The sequence below is a fragment of the Plectropomus leopardus genome, chromosome 20 (genome assembly GCF_008729295.1).
Source record: "Plectropomus leopardus isolate mb chromosome 20, YSFRI_Pleo_2.0, whole genome shotgun sequence".
NCBI lineage: Eukaryota > Metazoa > Chordata > Actinopteri > Perciformes > Serranidae > Plectropomus > Plectropomus leopardus.
In genome coordinates, this window is record NC_056482.1 from 10,021,087 (window position 1) to 10,038,769 (window position 17,683).

Genomic DNA, 17,683 nt, shown 5'->3' on the forward strand with positions numbered 1-17,683 from the left:
CAGCTGAGTTTTTGTTGGACCCCTCAGTCTTTGAAATGCCCCTTTAGTCTTCATGCTGAGTTATACTGCTAAGTGCTTTGGGGTTATAGTGCTACAATTGTTGTCTGTAATGGCCTGCCTCCAACAGAGGGATATCAGCTTGAGGAAAAACATATTTCTCCAACATCGTTTACCTTTTATGGCATCTCCAAACAATTGCCCGTAATTACGTTATAATTACTGACAATAATGGGACATAATACAGCAGAGCTGAAGAATCGGCAACACATTTTCAAGAGTGCCTTAAGACTGAAAGTCTGCCACTATAGAGAAAATTATAGTCTGCAACAATCCCTGATGTCTGATTCCTTCCTTTTCTGTAGTATTTTTAGCAGAATGGAAGACCTTTCCAAGACTGGAGTTTTTTCAGTTTGTAGGTTTGGAAAACACAAAGGTATCCAGACATTCTGAAGAGGTACCGTCTGTACTTTGTTTTTTATGTGTTTCTATAAACTCTGGTTCTCCTAGGGTATTGTTTTTTGGATACGGCACTGGCAGAAGTAACTGTCCCTCTTAATTTACTGTATTTTGTCTGGTTTTGGACTTGCTAATGTGTTGCTTAACTTTATCTCCTGTTTGTCATGACAACCAGTGTGTGCTCACAGAGACTGGACACATTTTGACATGCTAGAGGTTTATTTCTAAACGATAAAATGTGAGTCTCCAGAGCAAACGCTTAAACCAGGACGCCTTACAAACTGTGGTGTACCTTTGTTAATTTGTTTATATTACACTGTGGTGACCCTCAAGCTGCAGAGAGGGCGCCTGATGTCTGTGTATGTGTTTGTCTGTGTGTGTGCGTGTGTGTGTGTGTGTGTGTGTGTGTGTGTGTGTGTGTGTGCGCGCGCCTATGTTTGTTTGCAGTTGTTTCTAAGCATAACTGAAAGGGTTTATATGGAAGTGTCAGAATTTAATCTGCCTTAAATGTATGGTCACAACATTAAACACCCAATAATTTCTGTTATTTATTGCATTTAATAAGTAGTGCATACAAATCATGAAGTGAGGAATCCATTATGACTATAGGAAGAGAAGACGAAGCACTTTGTTTAATATAAAGTCTCACTTCCTCTTATTGAAAAGATGAAAATGTGGACTTTTGTTCCATATTTTTGATGTTGTCTACTTACTGGAAATCTTATCATCATTCGTCTTTTTTTTATTTTTATTGATTTACAGAGGCTGCGGACTATGCACAGTAGTGTTTTTCCCAATGGCCCCACCTTCGAGTTCCCACTGGGCTTATAGATTTTACCAAAAGTTTACCAATACAAAGCCTCCATGGCTCAAAACTTAGTAGTTTTGATATTGTTTGCAGTTGGAGATGTCCTGACAACTGTTTTACAGCTGCTTCTTGAATTAAATGGGGTATTAAAAGTGTAACAGAAAAGAAACAAAAAAACAACAACACAAACTGACCCTCATTGTGGACTTCTTTGCTGTGGCCATATGTGCTGCTTAGCAGGAAATGTCTGCTGTTTGGTAACTTTTGTTTTGTTTATCTTCTGTTTATGAAATCACATTAGTTCCACCTGTGCAGTTTCAACTTGGTGTGCATCGACAAGCTGTTGTAAAGTGCAGCCGTCATGAAGCGAAGGGAAAAAATGCAAAGTGAACTAGCTTGATTAACCACTTGTGTGGAGGGACACTTATAGTGTATTTTGAAAGTCAAGCTGAGGGCCATTTTAAATTTATCCATGGGCCACATTTAGCCGCCGGGCCAGACTTTGGACATGCCTGATCTAAGGTGACGTATGTAGCTCTTGAAAACTGGACTTTGAGTCTATAACAGAGGAACATGTGTGAGCCTGTTGTGCAGAGTTGAGAGTGAGTGGAGCGTTGACCCTGCCAATGGCTAATACTGAACACTAAGTAGGCAGTATAACTGCAAAATACATGAACAGATGAACAGTTGCATTTTAGATAGTTTACTGTGTCAATGCCAGGCTTTTGGATCTGAAATGAGCAGCTAAAAATAGAGGGAAGACACAACAAGCAGACTTCATCAATAAACTGGAGGCTGAGGGGAAATGCTGCAGTCCAGACTGATGATAGAGTTATTGTTGAGGAGGAAATGTCTGATTTTAAAGATTTTAAAGTTTTGTACAAACATAATAAATGGGTTGATTCTTTGTTGTGGGTCTTTCACAACAGTCAGGAGCCGCCATGGTCCTGTTGACAATGGCAAATTGAGGGTGGCTGGCAGATATTAAGGATGATGATGCAACACTCATGCAATACGGGAGTGGGAAGCCAGAGAGGATCATGATGAGCATAACAATTGTTGAAGTCATTATTAGATTCTTAACCAATATTTGTTTCTTTCATGTCAAACTTGAGCTTTCATGTCAAGCTTAAGATTCAGCATTCATGGCGTGAGTGTGGAAGTTGTGTCCTCACCACAAACGTCTTCTCTTGAGTGGAATGCAGACATGTTATTGTATATCACTGCTAGACAAACAAGCCTCCACTGAGCAGACTGCACGTGTTGTCTCACAGCTGTGTGTGTTTGTGTGTGTGGTACCCTTTAGTTTTGTAATTGTTATCCCGGTTTGAGAGAAAAGCACGCTGGGCTGTGATTAAGAGGGCCTCTCATGTGAAGGTGCACATGTACTGTATGCCTCATCCTTGTGCACTTTTTGTGCATTCTTTTTTTTTCAATAGAACTTTATTTTTTATTTTTTAATTTTACATGTGCAAGAGACATGACAATCATACATACAACACACAAATCTGTTAAGCAACAAACAACAATAATGTTATCTCTGGCAAATGTAGCAAGTTGTAATTGAAATTATTATCAATGATGGTAATAGTAATTATAAAAGTAATAATAATAGTATTGATAATGATGATGATGATGATGATGTATAACAATAACAACACATATGAGAACATAATGTAGCAGGGAAAATAACCAATGCTAACTATAATAATTAAATAACAATGTGTAAAAATGTCAATACAAATATAGACATAGGTAGATATACATGTTTCTAAAATAAATATATATATCTAAATACAATAGTACTGAAATAATATACATTTCTAGAAGGAAAAAGAAAGAAAATAAGAATTGTCAAAAAGTAAATAAACAACGGTTAAAAATCAAACAGACTGGCAAAAGAGGAAAAAAAGTGCTCATGCTATATTTATGTCCACTTTAACTCATGTGTGTCAGCGTGAATTAGTGTGTTTCACTACAAGACAAAGTCAAGCCAGGCTGGTCCAGCATGTTGGTTCAGGGGAGGTCCAGTGTTTTTAAGGTAATTAGAGTGCTTAGGTTCAGCCGGGGTAACTGAGGTCAGACTAATCTATGTCTAGATTTCAAGGAAGGCTGTAAAATGATATGGACCACTGGCAAAATTAAATAACCTTTAGGTGCAAAAAGGCACAGGTGACAAAACAATCAGATTGTCTGTGATGTGCTCATTCTGCACAAATGCTGGACTCACAGTCTACTAAAGTTAAATGTTAGTCAACAAGATGGTATTGTGTGCGTGTAGGCATGCGACTCTGGAAACTCATTGATATTCATGTCGAAAAGTGTCATGAATGCATTTGGGATATCTTTCCCCCCCTTGTTCTCGCACTCATGAATATGAATGAAATCCACATGTGTTTTGAATCTGTCTGCTGATTTGCATGAAGTACATGAGCATCTAACAAGCTTGCACAGCACTGTATTCTTGGCTGTTGTTATGAAAGGTGTTAAGGCTCTGTGCATAATGACTCTGCATGATCTTGTTTTGTGTGCCAAATATTATGAGGAGCTTCGCCTCTGATTACCCATGCTTAATCTTTTGGATAGGGGTTATTCTATTAAGTGCTCTTTTACTGTCCTCTAGTGTGTCAATATAGAGAGGGATTTAGATCTTTCTGCTGTTCAAACACAGTGAGAGGAGCTGAGGTGGACTGTGACATAAATAGCCTTTTGAAAATCAATGCAAGATATTGATTCAGACAGTTGTGTAAATATAAACAAATCTGTTTGGAAAGAGTTATATCCTTTTTGATGAAAGCACCAGTGTGCTCTGGCAGAGGCTGGAGTTCACGCACACACTTTATATATTCTGTATTTATATGAAGACTTTCTTCTTAAAGAGTTGACTTGGCCCTGACTGTGGGAAAATATTGCAATCTTACCCCAAGCGACTTTAACACTTGCAATACTGGAATGGTGTGTTTTGACTAAAAGCACTAATTGCAGACTTAACCACTGCCACAACATGTCATGTGATTATTAAAAAAGCCCAACTCTTTAAAGTATGTGATATTTTGACTGAGGGGTATTACTAACTGGACAATAACTTAAAACCAAATTTTAAACAAATTTCAGCGCTAACATAGCTATACATCTGGTTTGTGACAAGAATGATAATGTCATGTATCTGCAGTTCATCTCTGAGACCTTCCATATCAAAGACCTGACAACTTTCCATCCCCCGACTGTAAATCATGGAGTTGTTTTCAGGTTATTTTATCGCTTTAGTGCATTGACCTTCAGCTCAGTATCCATCACCCACAATCTTTACCAGGCATGTTATTTTAACTTGTGGACAGGTCATATCATTACCATCTTGGTTTTGCGTGTCTGCCTCTCCCGGTCTGCCTGTTTTCATGTCCACGTGTCAAAATAAAAAAGGTTATCAAAGGGACAACATCAGAAATCAACAATGTTAAATTAAATCAATTTTCCTAAATGGAAAATAACAGATAATACTGTCATTTTGTTTTAAAAGTGCTTTAATCTGCAAGGTAACCAAATATGACTTAAATTTTAGACTTGTTTATGTAATGATATAAAGAGAGAAAGTGCAATAAGGTAGAGAATTATTGGGCTAATAAGCATTTCCCTGAGTTATAATTTAATAAAGATACAGTTCAGAAAAAAATAAACTTGAACACAGATATGAACCCAGTTTCCATGGGATGTTGTCGCCTCTCTCATGAGCTGCTGGAGACGGACATAGATGTTTGTTTTCTCATGATTGTTCAACCAAGCCTGGTTATTTTGCTACGCTGGTTATTTGCTATAAGTTCGTTCTGTCCTCATGGGGATGTTATTGTGACATGAAATATTGGGTCACGCAGGAAATCATCCTCAGATCAGCGCTCTGAACCCACAAACACCAAAACATATGCCGAGTTGAGATTATCTTACACAGTTTGAAAGACAGAAAAAGGAACAACTTTCCACAGTTTGGTATGCACTGGTACATTTTACTGCACAGTTATCTTTGCCTAAAATAAAAACACGCTGTATTTCCATGCTTAATGAATATCCTACATTAATAAAGTAATTTAGGGAGGCTCCAGTAACTAACTTAAGCAAACTACTGTAGGTTATATAAAAAAAACAAAAAAAAACAAAACAAAAGAGCTTATTAACAAAACTTAGAAGCTGTGTTAGAAACTGTTCCCTATCATGAAAACAGTGCACTATATAGAGTGTTCACCATTTTATAGTAGTGTTTGAATGCTCTGCGGTAAATTTCATCCACTATATAGTAGCTCAGTGATACTCAATTTAAGGCTCTCTAGGCCAAATCTAGCCCACTGTGTTTTGTCTTGCAATGAAAATGAATTTATTCACAATGGAAATATTATTATTTTTCCCATACCCATACCTCCCTTTAAGTAAACAGTAAACACTTGCATAAATATTTAATGAAACACACAACACACAAAATTGCACACACACGTTATATTTAGCTGTACACACACTGCATGTGGCCTGCTCTTACTACATGGAGGGTCTCTTGAGTGGCAGGCTAATTGTAATCAAAGACTTGAAATGAGGTTGTTACAGGTTAATGTTCTTCAGTGGGAGCCTCAAGTGCAGCAAGGAAGGTTCTCATGGCCCCTCTTTAGGTAGTAAATATTAATTTATGTGAGTGAATAAGTACTTGGCTCCTCTGTATATCCTATACCCATGAAAATGACTGTAAAAGCATTAGACTGTAGAAGGTAGACCCATTAGACGGCAGTTGCGCAGAGTCAATGATTTACTTTGTTTTACTAGGATTATATTTCTGTGATGATGTTACTGCGAAAAGCATGACCTTTCTGTAGACAGGCCTCTTGATTCATGAATAAAATTGGAAGTAGTAAATGGAAAATCTTACTGTAATAAGCTGAGAAACTGAAATTAAGAGATCCTGTGATACACACTCATTCTGTTCCAAGTCTCCCATGGGCCATTTAAGAGATAATCAATCTGAAAAATGTCAGTTTAACTCTCCTCAGATAACAAATTCAGCTTTTCTTACTCTTGCACGACATTCCCCTTCATTTTTTCCCTTGTGTGTTATTTGGATTTTTTATGGTGAAGTGTTTAGAAGGAGGAACTCAGACTGTTTTACCACACGTTAGCTGCAGGCATGGCAATATCGGTCAGTCCACCACTTTTATCCAGACTGAAATATCTCACAAGACTTTCAGCTAGATTGCCATGACATTTTGAACAAATGAGAATGAATCCTGCTCACTGTGTTGATCGCCTGACGTTTTCTCTTGTACAGTGAAGTTGGCATTTGTGGATTTGAGTGTAATTTCTTGATAACTTTTGGAAGGATTGCCATGAAAATTGGTGCAAACATTAATGTTCCCCTCTCGAATCCATAAATTTAGAGATCCCATAACTTTTAATCCAGCGCCATGATCAGATCATAATTTTATTTGGCCAATATTTCCAATTATTTGTCCAATACTTAGGTTTATGACCGAATAGCTTAATTAATGATATTCAAATTAGGTTGTGTGTAATGCTTGCATTTAGCATTGGCCTCAGGAAAGCTGCTCAGCCTTGCAGCCAATTTTTCCTAGTAACCGTTCTCAGTATTGTAGCAAAAAAATCCCCTCTGGCCCAAAAAACATTTTTCCATCAGGCCACCATTGTAAATATCAAACCATTGTAAAAGTTCCTCTGTAAAACTGTTGACAGGGCACCTCAAACTGCAAACAAGGCCCGTTTTAACTCTTTATAACCTGAATTGTTGAGCCATGGTGGTTTTATATTTGTAAAACTTTTCTCAAGCTGAGAGAAGCGATTTAAGAATCTGTGATGTCATCATAATGTGAAGCCTATGAGCCAGCGCGAGAATCACTACCGCACATCGGCAATTCAGTGGGCTGCATACCACGCACGTAAACCAGAAGCTTGGAAAATTCTTTGGTGTATGTGCTAGGTGAGCAACTCTGTTGAAATTGTATAGGTGCCGTCTTGATTAATAAAATCTATAACTCAGCCTCACAGAACCACTTCTATAGCTGTAGAGTCTCGCTCTCCTGTGGGTACCCTGGTTGAGAGCTGATGAATCATGTTACTTTAAGTAAATGTGAAAATAAATTATATCAATTGTTTTTAATGCTTGTGAGCAGAGACAGGAGAGCTTTCATTATATGAAATTACCAAACAGGCCCGTAGGAATGCCCCATCATCATAACTGGGTCCTGAATAAAAGCTGTAAAGCATTATCATTTTTCAGCACAACTTTCAAAGTAAATTTGACTGCACTATATTGCCATGACTTCATGGTGTAATTGGTTTTTTTTATCACCTCCTGTTTGAAAGTAACACCTGGTAGTACTTTTCCTTAAAGCAGAGCGTGAGCGAGGGATGAATATTACCTCATGTTGATGCGACTCATCCTCCTGATAAAATATTGCAACAATATGCTATCAAGGAGATGGTATGAATTAAACTAAATACAGATGAGGGAAGAAATGATGCAACAGAGAGGATGTTAAAGGAAAGCTCACTAGTTTGTTACTTCACATCGTCTCATCAAGCTGTTTTCACTCTCATCTACATGCACACAAACAAACACAAACTAATTGTCAAACAGTATTTCATCTGTTCATTTGTCACGGCATCTGTGAGATTACATAACTTGTATGACTGAAGATGTGCATATTGGAATGGAAATTCTGAATTGGAAAGGAAAGATGTATACAAGTAAGCAGTAACAAAACTGATTTGACAGAAACAGAAAATAAATGAAGAATGAAGTTTGGTATTTTGCCATTTATGAAGGAGTCATAACGGACATTTTTTTTTTAAAAGAAACAAGAAACGCCACACTGCCAGGATAGTCCAAACAGGGGATTTTAACAGTAATTCATAAGTGTTGTCAGACATGAATGAACATGCAAAAACAGGCCAGACAATGCAATGAAACCTGCAGACAGCTCTCTCTCTGTGTATTTGGGTGTGTGTGTGTGTGTGTGTGTGTGTGTGTGTGTGTGTGTGTTTACTTTGGCAACATCAGTCTTCAAGAAGTTGCTTCCCACATTAACAAACACAATTGTAAAAACAGACTCCATCATTGGATCCCAACATATTCAGCAGATCTTTATTAATGTTGCATGTCAAACATAATGCACGTCATATTGAAATGTGGGACCTGTTGTGTGATTGTGAAAGTGTTTTGGATTTCTTATATTCACGTCCATTTGATATTTTACAGAAAGAAATGTTGCAAGGGCTTCAAGTTTGTGTTGGGCCAGTGTATTCCTGAAGGTATGGAAAACTGTTCAGATGTCTGTCTTGTGTATTTGTGATTTTTTTTGGAATTCTCTTCAATCTTGTCCCTTACTGTATGATCTTTGATCCTTTGACAGACTTCACTAAACTTGATATTATTTTAACCTCCTTGAGTGTTTGACATGGCATGACAGGAAAAATGAAAAAGATGAATATGAGATGGATGTGTGTTCTCTTGTGTTTATACTGATTAAACACAAGAGATCATGTATTTCTACAGACTATGATGTGTGTGCTGGCGCCCCCTGTGAGCAACAGTGTACTGACCATTTCGGTCGAGTTGTGTGCACCTGTTACCCCGGCTACCGCTATGACCGTGAGCGCCACAGAAACCGAGAGAAGCCCTACTGTCTGGGTGAGACCTTGCACAACACCTTAATAAAAATAATTTATCTTTAAAATGAGGATATGTTTCAAATTCTCATATTCTCATGTATCAGTTAAAAGTATTAGAACTGATCACTCTATATTGAACCAGAGTGCAGCCAGTTAGAAGACACATGCACTGCATTGTCTAATAGCATTCCTTAAAGGGACATTTCACCCTAAAAGTAAACAATGCATATAGTGCTATTAATGAGTCTAGACTGCTTTGGTGTGAGTTGATGAGTATTGGGGATATCGGCCATAGAAATGTCAGCTTTTTCTCTAATATCTATAACAATATCTTAAACAATCTAGATCATTAGAAAAGAAAATAAAGTATTTTTTATTTTGGGTTAGGGTTGGAGAGGGTTTGCAGAAAGTTCTGGTCCACTGACTTAAACTGCAGCAGAATATAAGATTGCATCACATGTTTTTGTTTAATGGTTGTAAAAAAATTATTGAGTGCCCATTTTACTATACTAGCACACTGCAATGCATGAATGCGACTGACTTTAGATGTTTTAGGTGTAATTTGGCTTTCAATCCATGCTCTTTATTAGTATGTAATTATTTATTTTTGTCTTTAATTCAGATTACTAGTTTTCATATCAGTTTTCCTACATTTTTGTCATTGAGAGTTAATAACCACCATTTGACCACCTTGTATTCATGAAAGCTAAATAGATTCTTTCTTTTTGATGAATGGACAAATTGTGACGCATCATATAGATGACATTGTCAAGGGTCATATGTGTAAAATCTTCAGTGTATCAAATCCTTGTGCTGATCGCTGCAGTTGATGTCAAGACACTTAACATCCCATAATTTCAGCCAAGAAGGTGCTAATAGTGAAAAAATGTATAAAATATACTTTTCTGTATTTTTAAAATGTAATTGGAAATGTATGTTTGTATTAATAGACCCTGTCTTTCTTTTAACTGCTTGTTGTATCTCCTCTGTATCTGTCACTTCAACTTATAGACATCAACGAATGTGCAGACAAAAACATGACTACATGCTCTCAGATCTGCATCAATTCTGTGGGGAGCTACAGGTGTGAGTGTGAGAAAGGCTATTTCCTGGAAGAAGATGGGAAAACATGCACCAAGGGGGAGAGAGGTGAGAATAGTATTTTTACTCAGACACTTTCTCTTTACTCAAGGGCACTTCTGACTGTGATGGGGAGCTGACCACACATTATTGTTTGATGGGAGAAAAAGAGATGGGGAGGAGCTGGGGGGGTACTGCAAACATAGACACCTGGTAGTCATTACACATCCAAGCTGCTTGTGCATGTCAGAACATTTCTGTCTCCCAAACACACCGCTGCCCCCGTGACTCCTGGTCTTTTCTGATTTGCTGGATGCATTAAAGGAGAACATCACAAATGGTCCCGGCGATAATAAAGTATTTTGCCGCCCCAGATTCAGTCGCCAGTGAAGCGGTCAGGGGCTGCAGATTTGCTACTTCCTCCCATGTGTTTATCATCCATTACCTATTATAGCAACTTAGGAGAGGCTGGAGAGTGAGAGACGATGGTTCATATAGTCATGCTCCTGCTTTATGTCCTGCTGCTTTGTAACGCAGTGAGGAAATTAGTGTCGAGGCACTTTAACTCATCCATTAAATTTATGCATTCATAGAGTTTATTCGACTCCAGCCCACAGACAAAACCAGGAGACGTAGTAAGCTTTGTGCTTTTCATGTTTATTGCTTAAACTTTAACATGGTCTCTGAATACAGTTAAAGAAGATAATCATAGAAAGAATTTTCCTCAGTACCCAGTCTTTTTGTCAAGATGTTTAAATATGCAAGTATCTTAATTATATTGCATTATTTTACCTGCAACAATCCGTCAGACTATCATCAGACAAGCACTGTGTGACTCAGGAATATGGACCCTTACAGGTGTGTCTTTTTTGGTGTTTGGATTGTTTTTTTCTTTTAATAGTTGTGCTTTAACATAATTTTATGAACACATTGAAAACTTACTTAGTCAAATTGTGCGAAATAATTCTACTTTTTTTTTTTTTTAGATCTGATATGTTTTTCCTTTTTCTGATGATTTTCTAAAAGAACCATTTTCGGGTAATTTTAGTGACAGGAACATTTTTTTCCCAATTCTCAGCAGTGCATCTCTTTGAAAAGTCTGACAACGTGATGAATGCTGGAACCTGCTCAGCCACATGTGACGATTTCCACCAGATCAGGATGTCGGTCCTGCAGCTTAAACAGAAGGTGAGCGGCAGAAAAATAAACTAAAAAAAATGCATTTCTGTTTAACAAGTGTAGAATTGCAGCCTCTTTTAGCATTCTGTGGTTGACCACAGAAAGGCATCTGTGAGCTTTAAACAAACCCTTCTTGATTCAGCTGAACGTAAATATCTGCAGAACTGCTCTGTTCCTTTATCACCACCTAAAGATCTCGCTGTATCTCCATGGAATCCATACCTGACAGTATTTCAGGAGCAACAGCTGGCAGACTTTTACAGCTTCCCTGAGATTTATTGTAGCACTTTATTTCCTAATAAAAAATGTCTGAAAAAGCTTCCTGTACTGTAGCTGTTAGATTTTCTCTGTGAGTGGGAATTGGTTGGCAGTTTGCGTGAAACTCAACAGTGGGTTACATTTTCCTCTGTGTAATCACAGGCGTCTGAACCTATCTGAGCACGAGTCTGTCAGCAGTGGCACTCAACACCCTCGGCTTTAACACGTTATATATTGCTTCCAGCTGTGTGGTCCAAGTGCTTGGGCAGCTATACAGTTTATTACTTTTTTTTCTCAATGTTAATATATTAAGAAAACAAAATGAAATTTCTGTGTATTATTTCAGTTTATGAAAAAGTATATTATAATTTACACATATTATGGGAAGTTTAGAGTATGAGTGCAGGATCACGCTGTGGTTCAAACACCTGTGCCCAAGGTCACAGGCTACAGTCTTGCATAATTTTCACGTATCAGCAGGTGAACCACGACCTCAGTCAGTGTATGTGTGAGTGTGTGTGTGTATGTGTGGACATATGTTTATGTGCATGAATTCAGATTTTTTGGCCCTTGCAGCATAGCAAGGTCTTTCACATGTCTCCCTCTGGGACTGTCAGATCCACATGATGTTATACAGAGATCAAAGATAACTTTTCCCAAGGATGCCACTTAGCATACAGAGCAGGAACTCTCCTGGTCTTGCTGAATAATGCAGAGGGGTTGCCTGGCCCTCCATCTGTCTGGGTTACAGCTTGTAGCAGATGGAGGATCAGCTTTCATCTTTGGCAGGGAATATAATTTTAATGTAATTTCACCTCAGGTTGGCCCTTCAGTGTGTAATTTCTTGTCCTGTTTGACACTGCAGGACTTAAGGAAGCATTGTATGTGTAACCACTTTAGGAATGACAACCAAATGGTTGTTAAACAGTTGGATGTTTAGCATCACTTCCAAATTAAGGGGAAAAATGCCTTCTACCCATTAGAAATGTGTATTTTTGTTGGCCATGTTCTCCATTTGATTTATAATTCATTCAATTATTTGTAGTTTACTTGTCATTGACCTGCTCATTCAGTCATTATTTTCTGAATCCTTATTCAAGATGGCATTGCTGTCAAACAGTGCTGACGTCCCTGAGCAGATGACCAGCGAGAAAATCCTGACTTCGCCCATATTTTTACCAGGGCCTCCAGGTCTCCGTGGTCCCCCAGGTAAACACATGAAGCTTAAGATAATAAAACAGTGTCAGACTCTGCTCAAAGAAACTGGCCTGAATCCAGCAGGAATCTACAGCCATGCTAGCAGCTCTTTGAGGTTATACTCAGGCACAGCTGTGCTTTAAGCCAAATGCTAACTTCAGTATTGTTACATGCTGAGAGCGACAATGGTCATAAACAACTGTACTGGACAAAATGACATTTTCATGGTGATGGTAGATGAAAAGTTAAAGGTAAGCAACACCCATTTTCAAAATTCACGTTATTTTTATGGTCTAAGACAGTCACAAAACAGACACAAACTCTTTGTGATGTCACCCAGGGGACTGCTCTTAGTACAAATATACACTCTGTTTCAGCACTCTAAACCCTGGTTCTTCAACAGGGGGTCCTCTGAATGATTGCAGGGGGGCTTCCAAATGATATATATTTTTTATTCTTTTTTATTGTTATTAGAATATGTCTGAAAGAATTAACACAGAACATGTTTTGCCTTACCTTTATGAAAGTGGAGTTTCCTTCCTTGTACACCTGAAAAGGAAATACAAATCAAGAATGCAGTCTGAGGCGGATTTGGTCCCCTGCCTGACACCCTCCAACGGCCTAGTGTAATGTGCAAGGTATTTTATACAGTGCATGTAGTGGGGGTTCCTGCTTTGTCTTTATTTCAGCTAAGGGGTCCTTGGCCTGAAAAATGTTGAAGACCCCTGTGGTCACTACAACAGAATAAAGCTCATTGGGGAAACAAAATCAGTCTCCCATTCAGTGTCTATGGAGCAACTCCAGACTTCATACTTGATGAAAATAAATTAGTTTGAGACTTAGCTCTGATTTTGGACTTTGAGAGAGAGTAGCTCATGTTCACAAATACTACACTTTCCTAGGCCATGGAAATAACATATTAGTATTCTTAGCTTAACTGGTATTGCCCTTTAAAATGTCACAAAGGTAGTTATAATTTATCATGAGGGTGACATAAATAGTCGTACCACGTTTCATGGCAATCTATCCATAAATTGTTGAAACATTTCTCTCAAAACCACTTTTAATTTTTAGTGATGCCAGCTTGACCAGCTAGTAGCACTAGGGGAATAATCAGAGGATTTTGACAGCAACATTCCTTGGCAGTCATACTGTAGTTGTTGTAATTACAGCAAGTTCTAGATAAGTCCGAACCACAGTGGTCAACCCACCACCATCTCGAGCGCTACTAGCATGGCTAATGAGTATTTAATCTAGTCTAGAAACTCATCATCTATTCTGTGTACGACCTTTTTGTGATCAGCTGTCTTTATTTCTCTAATATCAGTCTGTTTTGTTTTAGGAGATCCAGGACCAGAGGGCCCTCCAGGTCTTCCGGGACTCTTAGGCCACCCTGGGCCTCCTGGTCCAAGGGGCTTGATGGGACCCATCGGACCCTCACCAGACCTGTCCCATATCAAACGGGGCCCCAGAGGACCTGTGGTCAGTTAATATATACTGTTTTTTATGTATTTATCAAAACTGCCACACAATGGTTCTTTGCAGGTGAAATAGAGATCTTTTCTTAGGATTGTATATGTACTTCAATTTGTCATATTTCTCACATTTAACAGCATAAGCTGAGTGTGTCTGTGTTTAGACTGTGACCTCCACTGCTCTGAATAATTATTGAAAACTCATCTCTTATGTCCACCTTTGCCTTTAATTTCTGTTGGTCCAGAGTCACTCTTCACAGCAGAATTACTCAATTATTCTCGATGACAGGCCTGCATGCCGTGAAAAATTGAAAAGCTCTTTTTACTTTTGTCTATCTTGCAGATTTTTTTCACTAAAATTATTCGGCCAATTTTGTAATCCTGCATTGTGAGACAGACCCCAGGAGAGCTGCGATTGATTTGTCTTTATAAAAGGAGCATGAGTAGGAGAAACCAAGTAACCCTTGCATTTTAACTGATGCAAAAAAATGAAAAAAAAGGAAAACCCAACCCATCACTCACCCTCTTAAAAAGACATACGCTTCTGCAAAGGGAAAAAGATGACACATGGTTATGGCAGTAATAACAGAGAAGGTAGAATCCATTTACAGCTTTAGTTGTTTTCTTTGGCTCGCTGTGTTTTTGTGCAGCTCTGGGTCTTGCCTGCGAGTGTAAACCCTCTGTAGTAAAGAGTGGGATCTGAATCAAGAATGTGACATATTTCTGGTTTTTAAAGCTTGGTTATTTATGCAATCTCATTGTTGATAAATCAGACCATCAAAACTTGCAATTGGTCATATCACAAGCTGCATCAATGCCAAACTTAGAAGTCTGGAACTCCGTTTGTACAGTAGAAAGTGATTTATTACTTTGTGTGTGTGTCTTTATATTCATAACCTGTTAATACCTTTAATCAGTGCACATGGTGGTGAAGGCTGACTTAAAGGGAGTCTCTCTACACAAAAACCTCATCAGATTTTGAGCACAGTTATGAGGACCAGGTCCCATGTTCGACTGCACGTCACGGTCTCACAGATGATGATTGTGGTATTGTATGTGACTTGCAGGTTTGGCACTGATCTGAATACTGGCTGGACTTCTTTTATAGTGTCTTCACACTTCGTTACTGGTGATTATTCCAGGAAAGAGATCAAAGCACGCTCTACTACTGAGCTGAAGTCACTCAAAAGTGGCCTTAAGGCAGGCACAAAATTAGTTTTAGATAATTGCTGGTGAAGCATGATAAAAATGTCATTTTAGAATTTGTAAAGATTTTTAATAAATTCATTGTTCTGTGAAAATGTTAAATAGAGCATTAATACATTTCTGGGTGCAAGATAGGGAACCACCACCAGATAGACAGTCACGTGCAAATTCCCATTTATGTGCTTCACATCATACAGCAGGCTGTCTTTGGAGTGTGAAAGGAAATTTATTGTTTTATTTTGTTTTTCATCTAACAGGGGGCTCCAGGAGCACCAGGAAAAGATGGCTTAAAGGTGAGTTCAGATGCTATTTTGTCACTTTGTCCTCTCTCTGTAACAAAAGGGCATTGATAGAATTTAATACAGACATGTCCCTACCGATATCCAGCAACTACTGATTTTTCCCTAGCAATAATTTTGTTAAAAAAACAACATAAAATAACTATAGCCACTGTTGTCTTACAGTGTCTGGTAGCCAATATATTAGGTTCACAAACAATTAACAGGTCTTGTTCTCTTCAGTGATTCCCGTCTCCCTTACCCAATATCGGTCATAGGATAGGCATTTATTTCTTGCTAATGTGTCAGACGCTGTAGTTACATCTAATTGTAAAATTACCAAAATACATGACAGATCACGCCTTGTTTGATTTAGTAAAGGACAGTGTGAAGTCTTTCCTCTGACTAGTAGTTAAGCATCACTGTGTGTGCTTCCCACCGAAAGCTTGGGGAAACAGTTGTGAGCTGCACTTCTTTGGAGCGGGTGAAGTTAACATTTTTGGGGAGATTGATGCCAGATCAAAAGTGCTTTTGGAGCGCCCAGTAGCTCAGGTGGTAGAGTGGGTGCCCCATGTACAGAGGCTATGTCCTCCCTGCAGCAGCCACAGGTTATATATATGTGTGTGTGTGTGTGTGTGTGTGTGTGTGTGTGTATTTTTTTCCAGTTACTTTCAGTTTTCCACCTCTGATAAAAAGCAGTGCACAGCAGCTTCCCTAAACTTTGTCTCATCCAGAGAGTCCCAAACGAGGTTATGTGGCTGTCAGACAGTCTGAAGGGGATACTGTTATATCAGGAGAGCATAATGTAAGGCACAGCAGACGATTAGAACAGGTAGATTTTTTCTTTAAGTATTATGGTGCGATTCAGTTCTGACTTTTTATTCATAGCATTACCACTTTTTATGCTACTGTGACAGCTGTGGCCAGAGGCTTTATGTTTTCAAGTTGTCTGTCTGTCTGTCCATTCGAACGTACGTCCATCTCACTCTCTTAAACTCATCATCTCAAGAACACCTTGTGGGAATGTCCTCATATTTGGAAGAAACGTACACTAAAACTCTATGATGATTGATTTCGGTGGTCAGAGGTCAAGTTCACTGTTACCTCACAAAAATTGTATTTGGCCATATCTCAAAAATGTATATGCTTTTTCATGACAAAATTTCACACATAGGACCAAGAGGATAAAATGAAGAAGAGTAGGAAGCATCCATGTTTTAGAACATGTAGCTTGTTTGCAGCAACATCCATATTTGAAGCATTTTCTACTGTCATGGCTACATATGAGTCTGGACAGACATGCATGTAAACTGTCACTACAACTTCACTGGTTCACAGTGGAATACAAACACGAGGTATTAATTGTGGTTTGTCAAAATATCACAACTTTATTCTAGACTTCTTAGGGAACGCAGATGAGGGCCAATTCCTTGAATGTGTAGAAAGTTTTGAATATGAAATGAAGTGTTACTTTTCTGTATAAAACAGCTATTATAGACGAGAGCCTATTTTTTAGTTGCAGACTGAAGAACTGCAGTCCAGCATGTGTTGCCCCTTAGGCAAAGGAGTCATTCATGCTGGCAGCAGAATTTGACTCTTGGCTCACCGAACACAGGTTTTCTAAAAGGAAAGATAAAAAAGAGTTGCAGAAGGTTTGGAAGTACCAAGTAGATCAGTTGGTTTATCTGCCAGCACCATGTCTGTCAAAAGTTATTTCCCAATAGCCAAAAATGCTTCTCAACTTCTCCATATTCATACAGGGGGGAAAACCACAATCCTGTGCCAGCATTCTCACGAATACTGAATTTGTCCCTGTGAATGATAGGATCACTGCAAGTTGCTTCAAGTTCTGAGAGTAAAACTGATGTGCCAAACCACAATAGATACAATTTTGATCCTCTAGTTGCGAATTGTTAGATATTCCAAAGGAGCAAATAGAGCATTGTTATCTATGAGTCTTCATTATGAGTTTCAAGCATTGTACCTGGTATACAGGCATCTTGGGCCAAACTGGGACAATTTTGTCGTTGCTTAATCAGACGTGAGATTACACATTGTTTCAGAACATACAAGTTCCTTCTGCAGCC

At 38.5% G+C, this 17,683-nt stretch overlaps 1 protein-coding gene across 3 annotated transcripts in view; it reads left to right on the forward strand.

Annotated features, from left to right (window-relative positions):
- ccbe1 (collagen and calcium binding EGF domains 1) overlaps positions 1 to 17,683 on the forward strand; it is a 70,227-nt gene that overhangs the window by 46,875 nt on the left and 5,669 nt on the right. For 2 of the 3 annotated variants that reach the window (XM_042509328.1, XM_042509325.1), the window contains 7 exons: positions 8,511 to 8,563; positions 8,808 to 8,942; positions 9,935 to 10,072; positions 11,082 to 11,191; positions 12,541 to 12,649; positions 13,980 to 14,119; positions 15,576 to 15,611. In XM_042509328.1, the coding sequence (XP_042365262.1) occupies positions 8,511 to 8,563; positions 8,808 to 8,942; positions 9,935 to 10,072; positions 11,082 to 11,191; positions 12,541 to 12,649; positions 13,980 to 14,119; positions 15,576 to 15,611 (721 nt within the window). The remainder of the gene's footprint in view (positions 1 to 8,510; positions 8,564 to 8,807; positions 8,943 to 9,934; positions 10,073 to 11,081; positions 11,192 to 12,540; positions 12,650 to 13,979; positions 14,120 to 15,575; positions 15,612 to 17,683) is intronic. The other variant, XM_042509326.1, reaches the window with a different exon arrangement.